Raw genomic sequence first — 24,981 nt, 5'->3', positions numbered from 1 at the left:
TGGGCCCCCAAAATGCCCTGATGTAGTTTACTTTCATGGCACATCAAATGCACGTATAAACTTGATTTCATTGGTATGTGGTGGTTGGATTAGGGCGTGGAGCACATGACGTGATTTACTTTGATCTAGACACCCACCAGGATGTCCCGAGACCCTGATATGCCTGGGGAAGGGTACAGACTGTCAGAGGAAGGTATAGACAGGCAAAAGAGGCAGGGAGCTGAGAGGCTGAGCCCCAGACTGACTCTCAGCCGCATCTCCTCTGGTCTACACCACACAAGAGGGCAGGGCCAAGCCACACCATTCCTGCTTCTCCTCTGGTTATCTTTCTGCTCCTGGATGGGCTTCTTCTCCCCAAGGATGAATAATATTCCACCTCAGTCAACGCCTCCTCCATGAAGCTGTCCCCCAGCTTAGCCAGTAAGCGTAGCCTTTCTCTTGTATGGTGGTGGTGGTGATTTAGTTGCTAAGTCATGTCCAACTCTTGCAACCCCATGGACTGTAGCCTGCCAGGCTCCTCTGTCCATGGGATTCTCCAGGCAAGAATACTGGAGTGGGTTGCCACTTCTTCCCTAGAGGATCTTCCTGACCCAGGAATCGAACCCAGGTCTCCTGCATTGCAGGCAGATTCTTTTACCAACTGAGCTATGAGGGAAACCCTTCTCTTGTGTAACTGCCTGTAATATACACTTGTATTTATTTTATAACCTTACTGGTAACTACTCTAAGATGTGCATTCTGGTTCTGTCATATAGCATCTACATGCAACCATTCCAGGCCTCAGTTTCCTCATCTGTAAAATGGGGGTCATTATATCTACCCTCATGGAGTTGCAGTGAGGATTATAGGAGTTAAGGTATGAAAAATGCCAGCAGAGTAAGGGATACAAAGTCTTCAATACATGATACATCTTATTGTGACTCTTAAAAACATAAGATCCTTGACAAGCTCCACTGATCAGAAGTTACGACTGAAGGACATCCCTGGAGGTCCAGTGGTTAAGAATTCACCTTGCGACACAGGGAATACAGGTTCCAGCCCTGGTCAGGGACTTGAGTTCCCACACGCTGTGGAGCAACTAAGCCCGGATGCTGCAACTCCTGAAGCCTCGCACCAGAGGCTGTGCGCCACAATGAAAGTGCCTGCATGAGACAACAGAGATCCCACGCGCTGCAACCATGACCTGATGCAGCCAAATTAGTTCATTGGAAATAAAATTATCAACAAAGAATGCATTGCATGAGTTCAGTAGCATCAGCAGGAGATGGGGAGGCAGGATGCTGGGACATGAGCTGCCCTCGATGAGCAGGGTCTAGTGTGAAAAGGGAAGCCAAAATGTTAGTTGCTTAGTTGTGTCCAGCTTTTTGTGACCCCATGGACTGTAGCCTACCAATCTACAGGATAGACTGGCAGAGTGGGTGGCCATTTCCTTCCTCCAGGGGGTTTTCAGAAGAGCTAAATGCACTCAGTAGGAGAGAGGGGGAGAGGGTGGCCAGGCAAACAGCACAGGGGGAAGCCTGACCTGGGTCAGGCAAGCAAGAGTCCCCAGGTGGAAGGAAGAGTAGGTGGGGGGGTGCGTAGGAGCAATGCCCACACACGTGAAAAAGCTGGTGTGTTTAGGGAACTAGTAGAGCCTGGTGTGGCTGGAACAAAGTGCAGTGAAAGTGGTGGGGAGTGTGCAGGTGCACAGAGGACTTTGTTTGCTCCAGAAAGATGCCTGATGATTGCTTTTTAGACCCCGAGGAGCCACTGGGGAACACTTTAGAATGAGGACTATGGACTGGATGGGATGATGATTTATGTGTGTGGGTAAAGACTTGACTGGCTGAAAAATGCATACATAGCCATAGCTCCCTTTATCACACCTTCTACTGATGGAGAGCAGACAAAAGTAAGGCCTGGGGCCAGTCAATCATCTGGTTCTGTAGATACAATATTATAGCAAAGCCTTGACCACTCACTCACACATCACCTATGGCTGCTTTCTTACCACAAGAGCAGAGTTGAGATGGGCAGAGGCAACTGAGACTGTAGGATCTAAAATATTTACCACCTGGTCCTTTAAGGAAAAAAAATGCCAACTTTCTAAAAAGATGTGTAGCACAGTTTCCAAATAATACTAGAATATAAAATACTCTTTACCATAAATTCCCTATAGTCAACTGATTCTCACAAAATACTTCTGTTGACTTTTCTCTGAGCTCTTGTCTGAGTGGCCTAAGTATGGTTGCAACTGATTAATGAGTGGATTTTCAACCCGAATGTGAGCTGATACTTTGATGTACACTGAGCAGTAAGACGGAAGCAAGACACCCGCTGCACAGGAACCCCACTTCCTCAGCAATGATGCGAAAAGCTTCTTCGTTGATTCACGTAATTTTTGAATACTGGAGGGATATCTTTCTTTACATTTTGCACTATTCACAATGAAACTGCTACAGACTTGATGCCTATTTAAATTTAATCTGCATGATTAACATTCTCTCCACCACTTTCTTAAATCTAGAAAATCAACCACAAAATAAATCCTGGAAATTTTAATATTCAAGATGGTGACACAGGAGGATCTTCAACTCATGGACACACCGAATCTACAACTACATAGGGGGACAATTCCCTCTGGAAAAAATCTGGAAATGAGCTGAGCAACCCCTACACAAGTGAATGAGAAAAATCGCACACTGAAGTTGTGGGGAGAGGCTGAGCAACCATCTTATCACAAACCCTACCCCCAGCACGGCAACACAGAATCAAGTGGAAACCCCCAGCTTCTCCTGAGAAGCAGAGAGTTTGGATGCCACAGCTGGCCACTTCCCCCTGAGATATGGGACCCAAATGTCTAGCTTTGAAGCCAACAGTGCTTGGATCCATGAGACCTGCAAGGCTATGGGGAACTCATGGTTCTTAAAGGGCCCATGCAAACTCATCATGGCTAAACCACAGGGCTCGGAGCAGACAGCAAACAGACATTCACTCAGTCTTTTTGTGAAAGAGGTCTCTTTGTTTATCTTGAAGCTTTGATCTAAAGGGCAGGCTTCAAATTTAACACACATCTTGGGACCAACTGCAATATTATCCAGGGACTGGGAGACCAGCAGAGGCCATTTTTGCACTCTCCTTCTGCTTCATGCTGCTGGCATCTCCCTGAAGTTAAAAGATGATTGTTCCTTGGAAGGAAAGCTATGACAAACCTAGACAGCATATTAAAAAGCAGAAACATCACTTTGTTGACAAAGGTCCATCTAGTCAAAGCTATGGATTTTCCAGTAGTCATGTACATATGTGAGAGCTGGACCATAAGAAAGGCTGAGAGCCAAAGAATTGATGCTTTGGAACTAGGGTGTGGGGGAAGACCCTTGAGAGTCCCTCGGACTGCAAGGAGATCAAACCAGTCAATACTAAAGGAAATCAGTCTTGAATATTCATTGGAAGAACTGATATTGAAGCTCCAATACTTTGGCCACCTGAAGTGAAGAGCCAACTCATAGGAAAAGACTCTGATGCTGATAAAGACTGAAGGCAAGAGAAGAGGGCGACAGAGGATGAGATGGTTGGATGGCATCACTGACTCAATGGACTTGAGTTTGAGCAAACTCCAGGAGGTGGTGAAGGACAGGGAAGCCTGGCGTCCTGCAGTCCACGGGGTCTCAAAGAGTTGGACACGACTGAGCAACTGAACACCAACAACAATCTCCTGGAAAGGAGCTTGTGCACATACATGGCACCTTGGTTTTTGTGGCTGCCAGCCAGGAGACATCCCTTGATTGCATGGCTCTGGTAGCCAGCAGGGCTACTTTCAGAGGTTCGACAGGACTGCAACAAATGGAAAAATAGTTCTTAACAGGCTGTCCCCCAAGGGCACAGCACAGAGGCAGCACAGAGAAATGCCCAGTCTCACCTGTAAGAGCGATGGTGATTTAGTCATTCAGTCGTGTCCAGCTCTTTGTGGCCCCATGAGCTGTGGTCTGCCAGGCTCCTCTGTCCAAGGGATTCTCCAGGCAAGAGTACTGGAGTGGCTTGCCATTTCCATCTCCATCTTCAAGAGCTGCTGCCTGAGGGTCCCGTTTCCAATCAGCCTCCATCTGGTTCTGACTAGATCCTCTCCACTGAGACACTGACAGGTCTTGGCACACCTTCAACTCTAGAAACCACTAACTCAAAGCAGGCTGCCCAGACAATCACACAGACATGAGGGCCAACCAAGAGCTCGGGCAGGGTAGCGCATTAAGTTTCATCAAGCTGTTTTTTCTAACACACAGAACCAATACAGAGAATCAAGTAAAGTGAAGACAGAGAGAAACATGTTCCAAATGAAAGAACAAGATAAAAAGCCCCAGAAAAAGGCCTTAAGTAAGTAGAGATAAGTAATTTACCTAACGAAGATTTCAAAATAACAGTCATAAATGTGTTTACTGAGGTCAGGAGAACAATGCCTGAACAAAGCGAGAATTTCAATAGAGAGAGAATATAAATAAGTACCAAGCATAAATCCCAGAGCTGAATGATATAACTGCAGTGAAAACTCCAAAAGAGGAGGGCCAACAGCAGACTAGATGAAGCAGAAGAAAGGATCAGTGAGCGCAAAAGACAGGGTAGTGGGCTCACTCCGAGCAGCAAAAAGAAAAAAGGAATGAAAAAGACTGAAGCGCACAACCAATATTTGCATTACAGGAATTCCAGGAAGAGAAGAGAGAAAGGGATAGAAAGCTTAGTTAAGAAATAATGGCTGAAAACCTCACTAACCTAGGGAAGGAAACCGATATCCAGATCCACGAAGCTGCAAAAGTTTCAAATAGATGAATCGAAACAGACCCACACCAACATACATTATAATTAAATCCTCAAAAGTCAAAGACAAGGGCTCATCTTAAAAGCAGCAAGAAAAAAACAATCTGTTATGCACAAGGTAACTTCCATATGACCCTGAGCATATTTTTCAGCAGAAACTTTGCAGGCCAAAAAGGAATGGCGTGATATATTCAAAGTGCTGAAAAAAACAAAACAAAACAAAAACTGTCAACCAGAATTCTTCAGAATTGAAGGCGATAAAGAGTTTTACACATAAGGAAACATTGAAGGAGCTCGTAACAACTAGACTGGCCCTGGGCTTCCCTGGTAGCTCAGCTGGTAAAGAATCTGTCTGCAGTGCAGGAGACCCTGCTTTGATTCCTGGGTTGGGAAGATCCCCTGGAGAAGGGATAGGCTACCCATCCAGTATTCTTAGGCTTCCCAGATGACTCAGATGGTAAAGAATCCACCTGCAATGTGGGAGACCTGGGTTCGATCCTGGATTGGGAAGATTCGCTGGAGGAGGGCATGGCAACCCATTCAGTATTCTTGCCTGGAGAATCCTCATAGACAGAGGTGCCTGGTGGGCTACAGTCCTTGGGGTTGCAAAGAGTCACACACAACTGAATGACTAAGCACAGCACAGCACAAACCGGCCCTAGAAGAAATGTTAAAGACACTTCTTTAAGGTGAAATAAAAGAGAACTAACTAGTAGGAACACAAAGTATAAATCTCACTGTTGAGAGTAATATACAAAAAACAATCTAATGTTGTAAAGGTGGTAGATTGTCACTTATAAAAGACAAAAGTAATAAAAATAACTATAACTAAAATAACTTGCTAATAAATATGTAAGATAAAAGGATGCTGAACAACAACATTCGAAAGAATAAAAACTGACCAGTATTTTACGTTCCACAAAAAATCAACTTGGAATGGACTGAGGACTTGAATTTAAGTCCTGAAGCCACGAAACTCCTAGAAGAAAACATAGGAAGTAAGCTCCTTAACACTGGCCTTGGTGATGATTTGTAAAAAATCCGATACCAAAGCAAAAGCAACAGAAGCATAAATAGACAAGATGGACTGCATCACACTAAAAGCTTCTGCACAGCAAAGGAAACCATCAACCAAATGAAAAGGCAACCTACAGTATGGGAGAAAACACCGCATATCTGATAAAGGGCTAATATACAAAAGAAAGAACGCATATAACTTAATAGCAAAAAAAAATCATCCAATTAAAAAATGGGCAGAGGATCTCTCTAGATATTTTTGTAAAAAAGATATACAGATGGCCAACAGGTATACAAACAGGTGCTCAGTAACACTAATCATCAGGTAAATGCAAATCAAAGCCACAACAAGATATCAACTCATATCTGTTCAAATGGCTATTATCAAAAAGATAAGAAATATCAGGTGTTGGCGAGGATATGGAGGAAAGGGAACCCTTGTGCGTGGTTGGTGAGAATGCAAATTGGTACAATCACTTTGGAAAGCAGTATGAAGAGTCCTCAAGATACTAAAAATGAGACTATCATATGATGCAGAATCCCACTTCAGGGCATTTATTCTGAGGAAATGAAGTCACTGTCTTGCAAAGATAGCTGCACCTTCATGATCACTGCGGCATTATTTACAACAGGCAAGACGTGGAAACAGCCTCTGTGTCCCCTAGTGAATGAACAAATAAAGAAAATCTGGGAATGAGTACAGACAATCCAGAGGAGCCCAGGAATACTAGAGTGGGTAGTCTATCCCTTCTCCAGGGGATCTTCCCAGTCCAGGAATCAAACGGGGATCTCCTGCATTTATATATACAATGGAATATTACTCAGCTATACTAAAGAAGGAAATTCTGCCATTTGCAATAACTGGACCTTGAAGCATTATGATAGGTGAAATAATTCAGAGAAGGAAAAATACTATGACATCTCTTGTATGTGGGATCTAAAAACAAAAAGCCTGATCTCACAGTTGCAGAGGGCAGACTGGCGGTTGCCAGAGGTGGGGGGTTGCGAGGTGGGTCAAATGAGTGAAGGCGATTCGGAGATACCAGCTTCTAATTATGAGGTAACCAGTTCTGAGGATACACGTACGCATTAGTAATACTGTATTGTGATACCAGCTTCTAATTATGAGGTAACAAGTTCTGAGGCTACACGTACGCATTAGTAATACTGTATTGTGATAGCAGCTTCTAATTATGAGGTAACAAGTTCTGAGGATACACGTACGCATTAGTAATACTGTATTGTGTATCTGAAATTTGCTAAGAGAGTAGATCTTATATTTTTTCATCAAAAGAAAAAAATTTCTAACTGGGTGGTGATGATGTTAACTTACTATGTTGATAATTTTGCAATGTATGTCTATCAAATCATTATATGTTCACTTAAAACTAATACAGTGTTATTTGTCAGTAATGTCTCAGTTTTAAAAATCTGAGCCAATGCAGATAAAACTGTGATCTAGACTAAGTCACATACATAAAGTTTTTTTATTTTTAATCCATATGAACCATGTCTTTCCTGAGCATTTTTCCTGCAATGAATTTCTCTGTTCAGAATTTTCCAAGGGTGTATGATGCTGTAGAAAGATTTTTAAGATGTGAGTAGTTAACAGATACTTAAATACAAATTAAAACATTCTTTGGAGGGAGGGGGAGTTCTCTGTTTTCACCACAATAATATTAAGAAGAGCACTTAATAAACTGTGCTTTTTTTTTTTTAAGTCCTGATTTATAGCATTTACTGATTTCCTCAGTCTAAAAATATCCCCACCATTGCTGTTTGAAGCTACCAACATGATATCACTGAACATGGGCTGGGGAGATGTGAGATACTTTCTATGCACTTCCCCCATGCAGGTAAAAGAAATGTAAGTAACCTCAAGAGCACAGATAATAGTAAAATGTGGTAACACCCAATAAGTTGTAGATTTTTGAGTACTTATTACCTGTTTTAAAAATTTATTTAACAGCATGATTTAATTTTAATAATGACTCACAGAACTCCAGAAATTGAACGGTCACCTCTCATGAGCCTGTATGAGGCGGTCCCTGCACACCGCTAAGTGGAGACAGAGAGAGCAGCCAGGGCGCTCCTGCAAGACAGCCAGAGGCCACCATGGGGTGGGATGAGTGGGGCCCCAGGGCAGAAAGGGGCGTGAAACCGAGAGCTGCAAGGAAGACACAGCCTTCAGAACTAGTGGCTTCACGAATGCAGGGAGATGAGGAAAGTAGAGGTGCTCTGAGTTGATTCCCAGGTTGGGGGTGGTGGGCCTGAGTGGAAGGGGTGGTCCCGTGAGCTAAGCCAAGGATTTCAGCAGATATGGGGTAGAACATGGTGACTGCATTCTCAGCCATCCTGTCTCTTCTACAGGCCACAGTGCTGGAAGGCCGTTGCTGCTTACTGACTAGAGGAATGAATGCGCAGCTTAGGTGAGCACATGTCCCAAACTGAAAAGTTCTCAGTGTAAAGTGAAGTAATTCCTTCAGAGGAGGCAACCACCAACTGTTGCTCTGGAAAAAGAACAATTTCCTATCAATTGCTAATACTCATAAATTGCATAAAAACAGGTTAAGTAAAACTTTAACCTAAATCAGGTCTCAGTTCACTTCAGTCCCTCAGTCGTGTCCTAGAGTGAAGTCAGGTCTAAGGTAAGGCAAAAACCTCTCGTGCTGAATTATTTTAAGTCTCCACAGTGAGCAAATATTGCTCACTTAGATAATACATATCTATCATTAGTGTGAATGACACCAATCATCCGAAAATGCAGTCTTGGGAATTTTAGCTAAACTTTGAGAGGAAAGCCCTTCTTCTCAAAGACCAACAGAGAATTTCCTCTTTCAATCCTAGTTGTCTTAAATGTGTCAGAGATCAAGAGGCAACATTAACATTTAAGAAATAGCTCAGCTATGTCTGTTTACCATTCATCAGCAAGACGAATTTGTCTTCCTCTTTAGGCCTCGGTACTGAGGCCCCACAGAATGGGGCGGGCTGTACAGGTGAGCGGGCGTGGGGTCTCACACAGAGGGAAACTGGATTCCCGGCTTGGCCTTAGGAACTCCTCCCCCTCTGTTCTTCCCATCCTCTGCCTCCTGGCTGTCCCCACCACAGGCTAGCTCGCTCGTGCTAAGTCAGTCAGTCACGTCTGACTCTGTGCGACCCCATGGACTGCAGCCCGCCAGGCTCCTCTGTCCATGGGACTCTCCGAACAGGAGTACTGGAGTGGGCTGCTGTGCCCTCCTCCAGGGGATCTTCCCCACCCAGGGATCAAACTCAAGCCTCTTGTCTCTCCTGCACTGGCAAGTGGGTTTTTGGACCACAGGCGCCACCTGGGAAGACCCATAAATACCTCCTGCTGTGGAAGAGAGAACTGGATAAGGAGCAGCCAGGGCAAAGGTGTCCCATTCCAGTGGCGGGCAGACAGCCTCAGGCCTACTGCCCTGCTGCCCACAAGGGACGGAGTGCCTGCGTCTGCCTGAAATGAGGCAGCCTCCTTTCCCACAGTGCTCAGCGCAGGTACACGTGCCCAGAATATTCTCGGTCACTCCTCCCCCTTGTCAGCCAGGTGACTCTCTCAGCTTCAGCCTCTGGGGTCTCATGAAGCTTGCTGTGCCCAGCGCCAGGCCTAAGGGCCCCCTCTCTCTCTTGCGAGCCAAGGCTTTCCCACACACATGACCCACGGCTGCATCCTCAGCATCCTGTCCTGTTCCCTGTTGGGAGCTCCGGGTTGTCTTACCCTCAGACACCCCACAGATATGCACCCTCCTCTGCTCAGGGTTTTGGTCACTCCAACGTGGTTTCTCAGGAAAAGCTGTGGTTTTGCAACACCAGAGGCCTTTCTTTAAATAGCTCCACGTAAATATGTACTAAAGCTAAATGGAAAAATTTTGTTTACTTAGTGGCTTTACTAAATCTATCGACAAATATTTGGGGCACCTACTGTGAGTCAAGTGCATCTGTACAGACGCGGTGCCGTGGTGATGCACTGATGGCATAAAGGCCATCTCTAAACATGAGCAGCCATGTTCAGGGATAAAGTGTTTTCAGCGGCAGTGTCCTTCTTCTCCCACTTCCTTTTAAGAAGTCTTGGATATGTGCCATGGGAAAACACAGCAGATATTCTTCACAGCAGCATGTGATATGTGTACAGATCAAAACTCTACATGTAATAATAACTTGGGACTAGACAAGGCTGTCCCTTTGATTTCCTATGCCTTCTGAATGTCACTGTACTAAGGAGTAAAAGTTAGCTTTCAAAATACTTCCCTGATATCTACTGGGCACACACAGTGGCCCAAGGTGAGAACTGACCCAAAGCATATGGATGATACAGAAACACAGAGTCACCACCACCCTCACCGTGGGGACAGAGGAGACAGGCAGGTTCAGGAAGATTCTTGGAAGGGAAAGAACCTGGATTGAAGGAAGCTGCAAAGGGTCTGCATCATTCAAAAATGGGTGACACAGACAATCCAGACAATGCTCACTTAAAGAGGACATATATTACATATCTGGGGGACAGAAACGGGCTAGACGAACTTCCCAACAACTCTGTGATTCTGTGTTCTTATGGTCAGGAGAAGTGCATCTCAGATATATTTGCCACCAAAGGCAACAGTATAGAAAGTGAGGATAAAATCAACACTCTAATAAAATCCAAGTAGAATTAGTTGGATACTGAGGTCCTCAACAGAGCAGAAACTTGAAGAGTGTATTTTTAGGATGCAGAAGTATAATGGTGTTATTAAAAAAATTCTCCCCACCTTGTTTCCATGGATACATTTTCTATGTTAGCACAGGAAATAGAAAACAAAAAACCCCCATGCGATACATCTCAAGTAGTGGGGATTGAGGATGCACTGAAAATGTGTTTTATCACCGGAGATCAGCAGCGACTAGAAAGGAGCAAGTGACTCTCCCCACCTTTCCCTCCTGGGTCCCAGCGCCCTCCATACTCTTCCCGTCTTACAGAGAAGGCGGTGGGTGAGGCTGTCTGAGCATTAAGCCCCTGTTTCGTGCACACTGAGGGTAAGCACCTGAATCATGCAGATGTCTCTCAGCCGGGCCACCTGCCTGGAGGGGCAGGATTGGGGGAGACTAGAGGTCAGGGCAGCAAGAGGCGAGGCACACCCAGAGAAGCCAGCCTGAGGGTGGGAACTCCAGGGCCGTGGGGGCGGTGGGTTGGGGGGAGGGGGGCCCCTTGCTCCCCACTGTCTACCCTACAGCTTTGGAAAGTGACAGCTAGATTTCTGCGGCAGTTTGAGAACCAACGAAAGGTGACCCTTACATCATCCCAAACAAAAGTGTTTCTGGAAGTCTGCTTCAGCACCTGTCACGTCACGGGAAAGCATTCCTGGGAGGCTCGGTGAGTCTGCGCTGACTCTGGCAGGGGCTGGACTGTGTGCACAGCCACGTGGGCCCCTCTATCGCCTGTGAGAGGGCGCGGGGAGCTGGCTCTGGGGTACGATTCAGCAGGGGAGGGAAGGGCCAGACCTCCAACAGAAATATTGTGAGAGCCACACATGCAGGTCACATATACAGTTTTACGTTTTCTAGTAGCTGCATTAAAAAATAAACAGGTGAAATTAGTTTAATATTTTAAGCACAGTATGTGCAAGATGTTATCGTTTCAACATGGAATCAACATGTGACTGAGATATCTTTAATGAGCTAATCTATGTTCTTTTTTCATACTAAGTTCCTAGAATCTCATAATGGTTCACACGTGGAGGACGTTACCATTGGATGAGCTGCAGTTCAGTCTGGGATGGGCAGGTCTAGGGCATAAGCTGGGCAAACACAGAGCATGCTGGGGGTCGTCTGGACACAGGATTCTGAGCCGCCTGGGTCAGGGGCCTCAAGCTCAGGAGGGGAAAGCTGGAGGGCCAGAAGTGAAAACCAGCTCCTGACTCTATCAAATCCAGAACAGCCTCTGCTCATCAACCTGTGATTGGAATTCACATAACAGAATCTTGAAACCATTCCTCTTAGCCAGTAGCGCTTAAACTTCCGAGTGAGTCAGAAGCACCTGGAAGGTTTATTAGAACAGGCTGGCAGGGGCTTCCCTGGTGATCCAGTGGTTAAGAATCTGCCTGCCAGGACAGGGAACACGGCCTCCGATCTCTGGATCAGGAAGATCCCACGTGCTGCAGGAGAATGAAGCCTGCACGCCTAGAACCCGTGCTCCTCAACAAGAGAAGACACCGCAGTAAAGTTCACACACTTCAGCTAGAGAGAGTAGCCCTCACTCACCGCAACTAGGGAAAGCCCACACGCAGTAATGAAGAGCCAGCAGAGCCATAAACAAACAAACAAACAAACAGGTTGCCCAGGCCCACCCACTGAACTTCTGATTCTGTAGTTGAGCTCTGTAAGTCTGACAAATTCCTGGGGCCACTACTGCTCCTGGGAACCACATTTAGAGAACCACTGCTCTAGTCTAACCTCCGGCCAATGTGTGACCTTCCTAGACAGCTTTTCCCACTGAAGGCTCAGTGTACTTCTATTTGATTACCTCCATGGTACTGAACTCACTACCCACAGAGGCCACCGATTCCACTTCAATTCTAATAATTCTTTCACATATTAAGCCTAATATGATACCTTAAAACTTTCCACTGCTCCTGCCTTCAGGGCTCCATTTCTCCTTCCTCACTCAGTCTTCACAAAACTAAAGATCTGTTCCATTCCTTTTTCTCACTCCCTGGCACCTACATCCTTTGTATCTTGTTTTAGGCAATTATGACAGGCTTAGTATTATGCATTATTATTACAGCAAAGTTCTATTCTCCCCTAATATTTACAACAACTTCAAGATTAAATAGTTTACTATAAAACAAAATACAGTCATCCCTTGGCATCCATGGGACCCAGCCCCCAGTCTCCACCCCCATGGATATCAAAATCCACAGACATTCAAATCTCTTGTATAAAATGGCATGGTAGTATGAACCCTGAAAAGCTTATCTCAAAACAAGGTTTCATAACTGCAAACTTGGCCAATTCAGTCCCTATTTCTGCCTCTACTATCCCCAAAATAAGTCACGTGTGTGAAAGTGCTTTTAAAGCAGGCACTTCCACATGCCTGTCCCCATACTGATATTAGTCTGTGATGATGACTGCACACATTTTCACTGACAGAAACAAAGATTCCACTAAGCCAAATGGATTCACATTAAATAGCTCTCCTGCATTCAGAGATTATGTCCTTCCTATTTTCCAGGGCTGAAACAACCTTCCTGTCATGAGGGTGAGGAGGTGCTCAGTGAAATTCCGAAGGCAGGAATTTCTCTTGTGTAGCTCTGGAAAGCCCTGTGCAAAGTCCAGGTCAAATTGGTCTCAGTCTGCTCTCAAGCAGCCTCTGTCCTGTAATGTTAGTCAGAAAGCAGACCGCCTCCTCCAAGGCCGGCCATGATTTTCTCCTGCTACTACCCCGGGGAACAAGGGAGTCTTTCCGGGAGCTGCTCATTGGGTGGGCTGTGCTTTCTGACTTCACAACAAAACCACTTCCTCTTATTGGACATGAGACACGTGCGTCTCCCAGAGGCTTTGCTACGGCTGTGTGTCTCCCTCCTCCTGAGAACAGGGACGGGTGACGCAGTCTGACGGACCTCACCAGCTGCAGCCCCACACTTGCCCCAGGGCTCCAAGCCTGCCACGGACGCCTGGTGTTTGAGAGCACTATGCTTCCCAGCAAGAATACACAGAAGAACTACACAAAAAAGATCTTCACAACCCAGATAATCATGATGGTGTGATCACTCACCTAGAGCCAGACATCCTGGAATGTGAAGTCAAGTGGGCCTTAGGAAGCATCACTACGAACAAAGCTAGTGGAGGTGATGGAATTCCAGTTGAGCTATTTCAAATCCTAAAATAGGCCAGCAAATTTGGAAAACTCAGCAGTGGCCACAGGACTGGAAAAGGTCAGTTTTCATTCCATTCCCAAAGAAAGGCAAATGCTTTGGGATTTGCTTAAAGTTTAAGAATGCTTAAACTACCGTATAATTGCACTCATCTCACATGCTAGTAAAGTAATGCTCAAAATTCACCAAGCCAGGCTTTAGCAATACGTGAACTGTAAACTTCCAGATGTTCAAGCTGTATTTAGAAAAGAGGAACCAGAGATCAAATTGCCAACATCCATTGTATCATCAAAAAAGCAAAAGAGTTCCAGAAAAACATCTACTTCTGCCTCATTAACTATGCCAAAGCCTTTGACTGTGTGGATCACAACAAACTGTGGAAAATTCTGAAAGAGATGGGAATATCAGACCACCTGACCTGCCTCCTGAGAAATCTGTATGCAGGTCAAGAAGTAACAGTTAGAACTGGACATGGAACAACAGACTGGCTCCTAATTAGGAAAGGAGTATGTCAAGGCTGTATATTGTCACCCTGCTTATTTAACTTATATGCAGAGTACATCATGAGAAATGCTGGACAAGATGAAGCACAAGCTGGTATCAAAATTGCTGGTAGAAATATCAATAACCTAAGATATGCAGATGATACCACCCTAATGGCAGAAAGGAAGAACTACAGAGCCTCTTGATGAAAGTGAAAGAGGAGAGTGAAAAAGTTGGCTTAAAACTCAACATTCAGAAAACTAAGATCATGGCATCTGGTCCCATCACTTCATGGCAAATAGATGGAGAAACAGTGGAAACAGTGACAGACTTAATTTTTTGGGCTCCAAAATCAGTGCAGATGGTGACTGCAGCCATGAAATTAAAAGATACCTGCTCCTTGGAAGAACAGTTATGACCAACCTAGACAGCTTATTAAAAAGCAGAGACATTACTTTGCCAACAAAGGTCTGTCTAGTCAAAGCTATGGTTTTCCCATTAGTCATGTATGGATGTGAGAGTTGGACTCTAAGGAAAGCTGAGCACCAAAGAATTGATGCTTTTGAACTGTGGTGTTGGAGAAGACTCTTGAGAGTCCCTTGGAGACTCAAGGAGATCCAACCAGTCCATCCTAAAGGAGATCAGTCCTGGTTATTCATTGGAAGGACTGATGCTGAAGCTGAAACTCCAGTACTTTGGCCACCTCATGCAAAGAGTTGACTCATTGGAAAAGACCCTGATGCTGGGAGGGATTGGGGGCAGGAGGAGAAGGGGACGACAGAGGATGAGATGGCTGGATGGCATCACCAACTCGATGGACGTGAGTTTGGGTAAAATCCGGGAGCTGGTGATGGACAGGGAGGCCTGGCGTGCTGCAGTCCATGGGGTCGCAAAGAGTCAGACATGACTGAGCAACTGAACTGACTGACACTCCCCGTATTCTAATGGCCAAGGCTTGCAGGAATGAGAATGTGGGCTGCACTGAAACTGGGCTGGGGGGTAGGCGCTATGGGGGAGGCAATGTTGACACCCCCTCTGCTTTGACCAGGCCAGCTTAGGAAGAGCTGGTGTAAAGCTGGGATCCCGGAAGCCTCCTTCCGCTATACATGTCTGACCCCTGGACTGTGTTTTCCAGACCCCTGAAATCCCACAGGCATGGAGGGGGCCCTTCCAGAGGACTGGCAGATGGTCCCTGACCTCAGAAAGTAGGAGATCCAAGAAAGAAAATCACCTTTAGAAATGAGGCAGGCAAATTTTTTCTGTAAAGGGCCAGAGAGCACTTTTTTAGGGTTTGCTGGGCACACGGTCTCCACTGTACCCGCTCGACTGCTGTTGAATAAAAGCAGCCACAGGTGCTATGTAACCAAGAGTGAGGCTGTGAGCCAATAAAACTTTATTTACAAAGCAGGCTACGTTTGGCCCGTAGCTTGTAGCCCTCTGTCCTAGAGGACACCGAAAAAATCGCAGCCAGCCTCAGTCGGTCCTGTGTTTTGTGCTTCTCGAGCACCCAGTTCACACCTCCCCACGCTGTGCTCTAGAAACGTGTCCTATTTATCTGTCTGTGGACCCCATGGCTTCTGGAGCAGAGGCTGTGTCCCTGGAACCAGACGGAACAGCTCGTTAATATTAATACTTTATCTGGGGAGAAAGTGTGAGAGTGCTGCAGGGGGAGCTGATGTTGATAGCAGACAAACCTCCTGGGGCATTTCCAGCCTTTTGGCAAAAATTTACAGGAACAAGGGAATCTTTTCAGGAGATGCTGATTAGGTGGGCTGTGCTAGGAAAGATCCAGGAAGAAAAGATCTTTGCTGATGTCAAGCACCAGCAGGAGATAGCCGCCTGGCTTCCAATTTCATCCTTTGTTAAAATGCAGACCCATGGGTGGATTCTGACATCAGGGCTAAACCCCAGAAAGCAGTGCTACTGGAGCTGCCTGTAGACGGGCTGCTCCCACCCCCAGGGAGCCTTCCTGTCACAGACCCATCAACTTATTCACTGCAGCCTCCTTTGATGAGGAGGAAAAACACCATGGCTGGCCAGAGATATAAAAATCCTTTGTTATCGGAAAGTCTAAAGTGTCTCTCCAGGCCAGTGTAGCACCGGTAGGTGACGTCAATGGCTCAGGACATCTGAGCCCCGCATTTTCACCCTTCTCAGAACAGCAGCTAATTTATGGCAGTAAAGACATTTCTATTTCGAGCCTCAGAAAAGAGGAGGTGGCCCCTCTTCTTCTGCATCCCTAAGTCCTGTGCGAAGGGCTTGCCTCCACCCCGGGAGGCAGGAAGAGCTTACAGGTGGCAAGAAGGCAGGACCAGAACATTCACGTCCATCCCAGCTCACCGATGGCTTGGGAACCCACTAGGTGCCAGGCAGCACAGGCACGCAAGCACAGCCCAAGGACCCTGCTGGAGAGAAGAGGGCAGGGAGGCACACGGGTAGCATCATAAGGGTGGGCACAACACAGCAACGAAGGCACTTCAGGGGCTTGAGGACGGAGCTGGAACTTGATGTTTCTGGGGCTGGACCATGGCTGGCTGGCGGAATTTGGGGACATGGAGCTGCAGGGAGAATGATAACAGGAGACAGGGTCGGGTTCACTAAAAGAGAAAGTGGCAAAGGAGAAGGAGCTGCAGGGAGAATGATAACAGGAGACAGGGTCGGGTTCACTAAAAGAGAAAGTGGCAAAGGAGAAGGAGCTGCAGGGAGAATGATAACAGGAGACAGGGTCGGATTCACTAAAAGAGAAAGTGGCAAAGGAGAAGGAGCTGCAGGGAGAATGATAACAGGAGACAGGGTCGGGTTCACTAAGAAAGAAAGTGGCAAAGGAGAAGGAGCAAGGCCTGGCCAGCGGCGGAGGTTGTGCTTGGCTTTGGATGTGGGTTGACTTGACTCATTTCTGAAAAGGCGTGAACGCGCCCAGTGGGCCTGTGTCCTGCACTGTGGTGTCACAGCCCCTACGCTGGCTTGCCCTGCCTGGGTTCACTAGTGTGTCTCTAAAAAGCCCCCAGGATATCCTATGGTTCTCCCTGCACCCATTTCACCTCTCACGCAGACCTCATCCTTCCGCCTGCAATGTCTAAGCTTGGCGGCTGAATTTTTTTTTTTTACCTATGAAAGTCAGTTCCCCTCCTTCCTCAGAGGTCTCCAAGGACTTGCTTCTCTGCATGGACTTAAGTATTAACACATAACTGACTGGAGACATAGTAACACCACAGGTATCAGTTTCTACAAAAATCCCCCTAGTGAAAACTGCTTGATTCCAGATGAAACCATGCTGATGGAGGCATTTTTATGTTGAACTAAACCTTTCAAAAAAGTACATGGTTGCTTTTGTTATTCTGGAATGCTTTTCTAATATTCTTAAGAAAGAAGAACAGAGCTGGAGGTATCACACTTTGTTATTCCAAACTATGCTACAAAGTCATAGTAGTCAAGACAGGATGGTACATAAAAACAACACACAGATCAACGTACCTATTGATGTAGATCACCAGAGAGTCCAGATATAACCCACATATATATATGTATGGTCAATTAGTTTATGACAAAGAAGCCATGAATATACAAAGAGGAAAGAATAGTCCGTTTAGTAAATGATGTTGGAAATTAAATACCTACACGGGAAAGAATGAAACTGAACCACTGTCTTACACCATACACAAAAATCTACTCAAAATTGATTACAGTTTTGAACATAAGACCTGAAATCATGAAACTCCTAGAGGAAACCATAGGAGATAAGCTCCTTGACACTGGTCTTGGCAGTGATTGTTTTGACAGCAAAAGCAAGGGCAGAAAAAGACCCCAAAAATAAATAATTGGGACTACACAAAGTCATCAAGAAATGAAAAGATATCATACCAAACGGGAGAAAATACTTGTAAATCACATAGCTGATAAGGGAGTTAGCATCTAAAAAATATAAAGAAATCATACAAAAAAAAAAAAAAGAAATCATACAACTCAATAGCAATAGTAAACAAACAATCCAATTTAAAAATGCATGGAGGATTTAAACAGACATTTTTCTAGAGAAGACTTCCAGGTACGCAAATAGGTTTTCAACATCACTAATTATCAGGGAAATACAAATCAAAGCCATAATGAGATATAAACTCACACTCATTAAAATGGCTATCACCAAAAAGTAAAATAAAATAAAATAAAATGGCTATTACCAAAAAGTAAATAAAAAACAGAACAGGAGTGGTCCAGGATGTCGAGAAAAGGGAATCCTTGTGCACGGCTGGTGGGAATGTAAACTGGTGCAGACAGTATGGGAAAGAGAAGAGGAGTTCTTAAAAAAATTAAAAATGGGACTACCATATGATCCAGAAATTCCACTCCTGGGTATTTATCCAAAGGAAATAAAATCACTAGCTCGAAAAGATATACACCCCATGCTTACTGCAGCGTTATTTACAATAGCTAAGATGTGGAAACAACCCAAGTGTCCGTGGATGGCTGAATGGATAAAGAAAAAGTGGTTTCTATACACACAATGAAATATTATTTAGCCACAAGAAAGAAGGAAATCTTGCCAATTAAAACAACATGGATAGAGCTTGAGGGCACCATGTAAGTGAAGTAAGTCAGGTGGAGAAAGATACAATATGTAATCATTTATATGTGGAGTCTAAAACAAAAACTCACTCATACAGACAATAGTTTGGTAGTTGCCAGAGGTAGGGGTGGGGTGGGTGAAAGGGATGCAGGAAGTCAAAAAGTACAAGCTTCCAGTTATAACAAGTAAGCGCTGAGGATGTGGTGTATAACCTGGGCTATGGTTAGTAATGCCACGTTGCATATTTGAAATTTGCTAAGAGTTGGTATTCAACATTCTCATTAAAAGAAAAAACTTGTAACCATGTATGGTGATAGATGTTAACTACACTTACTGTGGTGATCACTTCACAATATATACAAATACCGAATCATTAGTTTCTAAAGAAGCATGGACATGGATACCTTCCAAGGGTTTACATACCAGCTGGAAGCTCACTGCACTCAGCCTGTGTCCTCGGAAGCCACCTTCTCACCAGGAAGAGCCCAGGAATCTTCAGTCTGCAGTTCCCTAGTTTACCTGCTTGCCTGGCCAGGCTTCCTCCTGACCCCAGCCACCTCCCACGTCTCCGACACGTTACCCAAAAGGGATTACACCCTGAAGCCCTTCATATCCTTGATAGACACTGTCCCTTCGGTTAAAATCTTCATCTAAGTCAAAGGCCATGTTTGAAAGGTTTTAAAAAATAGATCACACACACACAAACACACACAATGGAATACTATTCAGCCATAAAAAGAATGAAATCTTGCCATTTGCAACAATATGGATGGATTTGGAGGGTATTACGTGAAGCGAAATAAGGCAGAGAAAGACTGTATGATATCACTTATATGTGGAATATAAAAAATAAAATGAACAAACAAGAAAGACAGACTCAGGTATAGAGAACTAGTGGTTACCAGTGGGAAAAAGGAAGGGAGGAGAGGAAAACTGGGCAGGGAATTAAGAGGCATAAACTACTAGGCATCAGATAAATACGCTACATGGATATATGGTACCACACGGGGATTACAGGCAATATTTTATAATAACTATAAATGGACTATAACCTTTAAAAAATTGTGAATCACTATGTTGTACTGAAATTTACATAATATTGCACATCGAGTATATCTAAATAAATAAATTTTTATTAAAAAATAGACCATTGGTAATTATGTTTGTTGAATAGCTTTTAATCAACAAACTTTAAAGCATAAAGTGACAATACACACAATCCAGTACTAGAGTATAAATCAATAAGAAAAAATGACACACCATTGCTGTTCTCTATGATAAAACTACCTAAATAAAGTTCCTAAATACAGGAACATTAAAATTCTTTTACTTCAGAAAACACTCAAATACATTGTTCTGCATGCTGCTGCTGCTGCCAAGTCGCTTCAGTCGTGTCCGACTCTGTACGACCCCATAGATGGCAGCCCACCAGGCTCCCCCGTCCCTGGGATTCTCCAGGCAAGAACACTGGAGTGGGTTGCCATTTCCTTCTCCAATGCAGGAAAGTGAAAAGTGAAAGGGAAGTCGCTCAGTTGTGTCCGACTCTTCGCAACCCCATGGACTGTAGCCCACCAGGCTCCTCCGTCCATGGGATTTTCCAGGCAAGAGTACTGGAGTGGGGTGCCATTGCCTTCTCTGATTGTTCTGCATGACATAATGGTTAAAGAAAATCACAGTACTAATTGCAAATGATTTCTGTTTTTGACACGAATTTATAGGGGTGAAATGCTCAAATAAATATATACCTTTCATGTAAGAAATTAAGGTAGAAAATTAGAATAGCTTTTATTTGGAAGAAAAAACATTTTATGATCTCATTAAATATATTGGTCCTGCGCCGTTCAGTCACAAGCTAAATCATAACCTATGGAGCATTACTAATAAAGTGCATAGGCTTGCTGGAGAATCTTTTCTTTTACTCTTTGTCTAAGGGCCTCATTTTGCCCTAAAGCCTCTAAATTGGCAACTACCATAGATACAGAGAAAGACAGACAGAGAGCAGTGGTGAGGGGGTAAGGGATGCATGGTCACGCCGACAAAGCACATGAAGCAAACTGAAGGCCTTACCTGTTTGTTTTTGTCAGTGCTACAACACAGTTTCTTGAGGGAGACGAAATGCCTGATCTTCCTAATAACATGAATAATCCATGATTAGTGAGTCAGACATGAGACAATTCAACAAGTCAGCAAACGAAAACATCAACAGAATCTTCTTCAAGTAAAAAACTCCAGGGTCCATTCTGGGGCAGGTTTTAAATTCCAATAAAACACAATCTATAAAAGATGCATTTTTTTTTTTTTTAAACACACAATCTACACTTGCCTTCAAAAACTGGGCTCTCCTTTTAATCACGACTGGCTCCGAAACACTCTCCTAATGGATACTACATTTCTAACTGACTCCTGAGGGCTGGCTCCTAGACAGCCTTGGTGACAGGATGAAATGCTACTCCAAACGAAATGGGTTTTAATTCTGCAGACACGAACACTTTTATGGCTTATATAGAAGGCACTCATTTGGTGAGTACTCAGGTACTGACCAAAGTCCATGGTTGCTATTTTTATATTTAATATTCCACACTCTTTCACAGCCTGGTCATCATGCACAATGGCACTTTTCAGGGCAGAGAGAAGTCCTCTTATTTTCAGTTCATGGACAGAACCCCGAGACAGCCTGTGGTCTTGGCCGTCACCACAGGGAGACGGAAAAGACAACAGGTGTCTTAGTGCTACACAAAGGTCAGCTCCAGGCAGACTTTTCTCGAGCGCAGCTAGAATTTCACAGGGCCACGTTAGGTTCCACAGTAAGGAACCTCTTTTCTGTGTTTCTGTTTCTGTCTCTTTGGTTCTGTTTTCTCTGGAGGACTCTGAAGAGAGAATCAAATATGCTGGTTATTCTGTATTGAGCTTCACTAAATAGGAAGAGGTAAAATGTCCCCACCCTTAATAAGACTTTCTTCTGATAGTTCACTGGGGGAAATACGGGTGGGGTGTGGGAAATAACACTGCCTCTGGACAACAGAACTTCTTGCTCTTACCTGTAAAATCAGAAAGATCAGAAAAACTCAACCTGACAGAAATCACCAAACAGTAACATGGTCTCCTCTGCTTTGTAAGCTAATAATTCTGGTCATACACAACACACAAGTCCATCTTAGGAAGAAAACACAGTCCCCGGATGCAGTCGGAAACAATGACGTGACGGCCGGCGTGGCCCTGAGTTCTGACTGCTGCTGGGAACGGCCCCTCGGAGGCCTGCGTGCTCAGGGGAGGCAGGGGGGCCCTCAGGGGCCTTTCTCTGCAAACTCGTGACCTCTGCTCAGGGCATGCCAGTGCCCCCGCCACCTGGAGTGAAGCAGAGCGGCAGGAAACATGGGACAGTGGTCTCTGAACTGAGCAGGAACAGTTTCAAAACTAACCAGTAAGTGAAATCAGAGGGAAAGCACCCTACAGACACTTTGCTGGCTACAGATTGCCTTCCAACCTTCCCCAGTGGCTCAGACAGTAAAGAATCTGCCCGCAATGCTGGAACCTGGGTTCCATCCCTGGGTCAGGAGGATCCCCTGCAGGAGGAAATGGCAACCCACTCCAGTATTCTGGTCTAGAGAGTTCCTCGGACAGAGGAGCCTGGTGGGCTACAGTCCATGTAGTCACAGAGTCGGACATGACTGAGTGACTAACACACACACAGTAAGTCACAGACGGGGCTCTCCTGCCTGGTTGTTCACACCGTAACTGCTCTTTTTCCAAAATGTCACCCAGTGGCGTGTGTACCCTGTACACCTATACTAAGAGGCTGGTTGGTTGACTCCAGGCTCCTTTACAAAGGCTCCTCGGTGGGGCACTGTTAGGGGTCCTGTTTGGCTCCATAAACCTTCTCACAAAACAACTGGGAGAAGGAAAAGGAATTGCATATTTTCTTTGTTTCCCTGCAAATGAATAGGCTCCTCTGGTAAGCTGAGGCTACATGGAATCAGCTGCCTCAGCTTCTGGTCAGACACCTTTCTCTCCTAAGCATGACCCTCGTGCTCTGTCCTCTCGTGAACAAGCCCTGAGGCCTGGAGAGAATCATCACAGAGCCAGTACCCCAAAGAAAGGAGCTCGGCTCCCAGGCGGGGCTGAGGCAGGGAGCCCCGAAGTTCTGTAGTTGCAGTGATGACAAGGGAAGGTCTAGAAATTGGCCCCTTGGGGTGTGGGGACAACCACAGACAACCAGGCGGAGGTGGACAGTTGGGCTGAGGCTTCAGAAGGCCCACAGGCAGGAAAAGAGGGGTGATTTGTTCAGGGGCCGCATGGAGGCGGCCTCGGCACGCATTATGTACACACCCAGTCCTGTTGTACTGGTGGGTTTAACCCACTTGCATTTCCCACGTACAAACCCGATGCCCACAGGGGCCCCTCAAACAGCAGAGGTTAAGAGTGGGCGCTCACCCTCCTTGGCCGATCACTGGTGTGATCTTCACGTGCTGCTGGATGCTGTCACCGGATTTCCGTCTGGCGTAGTAGACGCCCTGCCACTCCTACAGGGACAAAGAGAGCTCTCAAGATCCTTCCGTCCAGGTACTCAGTGGCTCCTACAGAGGGTCTCATCACGTTCAGCAGTGAAATTCCCAGGCGCTTTTCCTACACCCCACAGAACACCGCTCTCTAGCTGCGCCCACCGTGGTGCTGACTACACAAGGCTCAGACCCACAGGGCCCAAGGCCCACAGGGATCAAGCCCAGCCACCACCAGGCTGCCCCTTCCAGGCTCTGGGCTCTCAGCCCCGTGGGTGTAGCGGCACCAGGTCAAGGAATTCTTTAAGGTCTCTCTTGAGGTCTTTATGACAACCTGCGAGCCTGGTATTCATCACCCTTCATTTGCAGATCTGTCCACTGAGGCTCAGAGATGCAAACTAATCTGCCCACACGAGGAAGTAGAAAACGTGGTTATAAATCTATCTCCACTCCCCTTCTACTATCCTCTGGGGCCTCCAGTCAAGCCTTCTCTGGGCTTAGCCTGGCTCCTGGTAGGTTCCATGGATGAGGCAAAGGGGAGTGTGAAGTTCCTCCCGCATCCAGACCCTGTGGAACTGGGCAGGACGAAGAGCCTGGCGGCCTCCAGGGGGAGCCTGTGGCACCTCCACTGCTTCTGGGAGGAAGTGGCTGAATCAGGATGCGAGATGCTCTGCTGCCTCTTCTCACCCAAACACTCACACGGGAAGGCCAACTGGTACTCAGGCTGGGGCCACCAGGGGTGTGGCAGCAGTCTTCCAGTAAAGTTTTCCTGCTTCCTTTTTGGTCTCAGTCCCCTAATATTCTTCTATTAATTCTGGCCATCATATATAATCCAAACTTACTGTATTCCCATAAAATGGTCCCCCAGTGAATAAATGCAAAGCTATCGAACTCTTTCACATCAGAGAAAGCATCTGAATGCTTCCAAGAAAATGCCCAGGAAGTTCCAGCTCCAAGGGCAGTGGTCTGGAAGGAAGGGCTTGTGGGAGATGCCCACCGCATCCACACCACTGCCTTCATCTGCTGGGATGCAGAGGAGGCTGCCGGACAGACTGCCGAGGCAGGGACAAGGGAGTTGTATGTCTCTTCTCAACTGTGATGAGTAAAGAGAATAGAAAAAAAAAAAAACTGTTTGAAAAGTGGGCCTATGAAACATGTGAATACTGATACTAAATCCTAGTCCTTCAAACTCTGAATAAACTAAATCCTGGGAGGAAATCTGCTTGGAGATAGGCATGAATTTCCAGCCATCACAGGTGAGACATAATCACACGAAGGAAGAAATTTCCTTGTACAAAATCTTCAGATTCTATATCATTGTGATAAGCACCAGGTTTGCCTGCTATCCAAAATTAATTCAGATTTGAACTCATCTTACAAACGTAAGAGATTTTTCACCTAATTGTAACATTAAAGAAGCCCATGTGAAAGAGATGACACCTTAGTTGGGCGGGGGCTGTGGATGGGTCCGGTTTCGCCCACCTTGCCCTTCTTGATGCAGGTGTTGATGGTGTCGAGAAGATCTGCCCGGTTCTTGTCGCTTTTGGGCAGCTCGGCGAGTTCTTTCCCCAGCAGTTCGCCTTTGTGGTAGCCCATCATCCTCTCGAAGGCTGGATTGACATACTGCGAATGGGAAGTGGATATGGGTCAGGACAGGTTGCTGTGTGCCCGCAGAACACTTGTAGGGCACAGAAAACGTGCCCCGGGCCAGCGTTCTCTGATACAGTCCGACGAGTCCCCCAGCCCCAGGGGGTGGGCTCCCTCCTGACCA

General features: G+C 45.7%; 1 protein-coding gene across 6 annotated transcripts in view; it reads right to left on the bottom strand.

Moving 5' to 3' along the window:
• Positions 1–24,981, bottom strand: part of PDE8B (phosphodiesterase 8B) — a 264,149-nt gene that overhangs the window by 49,471 nt on the left and 189,697 nt on the right. For all 6 annotated transcript variants that reach the window (XM_061430026.1, XM_061430023.1, XM_061430025.1 and 3 more), the window contains exons 8-10: positions 24,693–24,833; positions 23,146–23,234; positions 20,782–20,842 (exon numbers count right to left, since the gene is read on the bottom strand). In XM_061430026.1, the coding sequence (XP_061286010.1) occupies positions 20,782–20,842; positions 23,146–23,234; positions 24,693–24,833 (291 nt within the window). The remainder of the gene's footprint in view (positions 1–20,781; positions 20,843–23,145; positions 23,235–24,692; positions 24,834–24,981) is intronic.

The sequence above is a fragment of the Bos javanicus genome, chromosome 10 (genome assembly GCF_032452875.1).
Source record: "Bos javanicus breed banteng chromosome 10, ARS-OSU_banteng_1.0, whole genome shotgun sequence".
Taxonomy (NCBI): domain Eukaryota; kingdom Metazoa; phylum Chordata; class Mammalia; order Artiodactyla; family Bovidae; genus Bos; species Bos javanicus.
The sequence above is the reverse complement of the archived record's forward strand: the minus strand, read 5'-3'. Positions and strand labels throughout refer to the sequence as shown.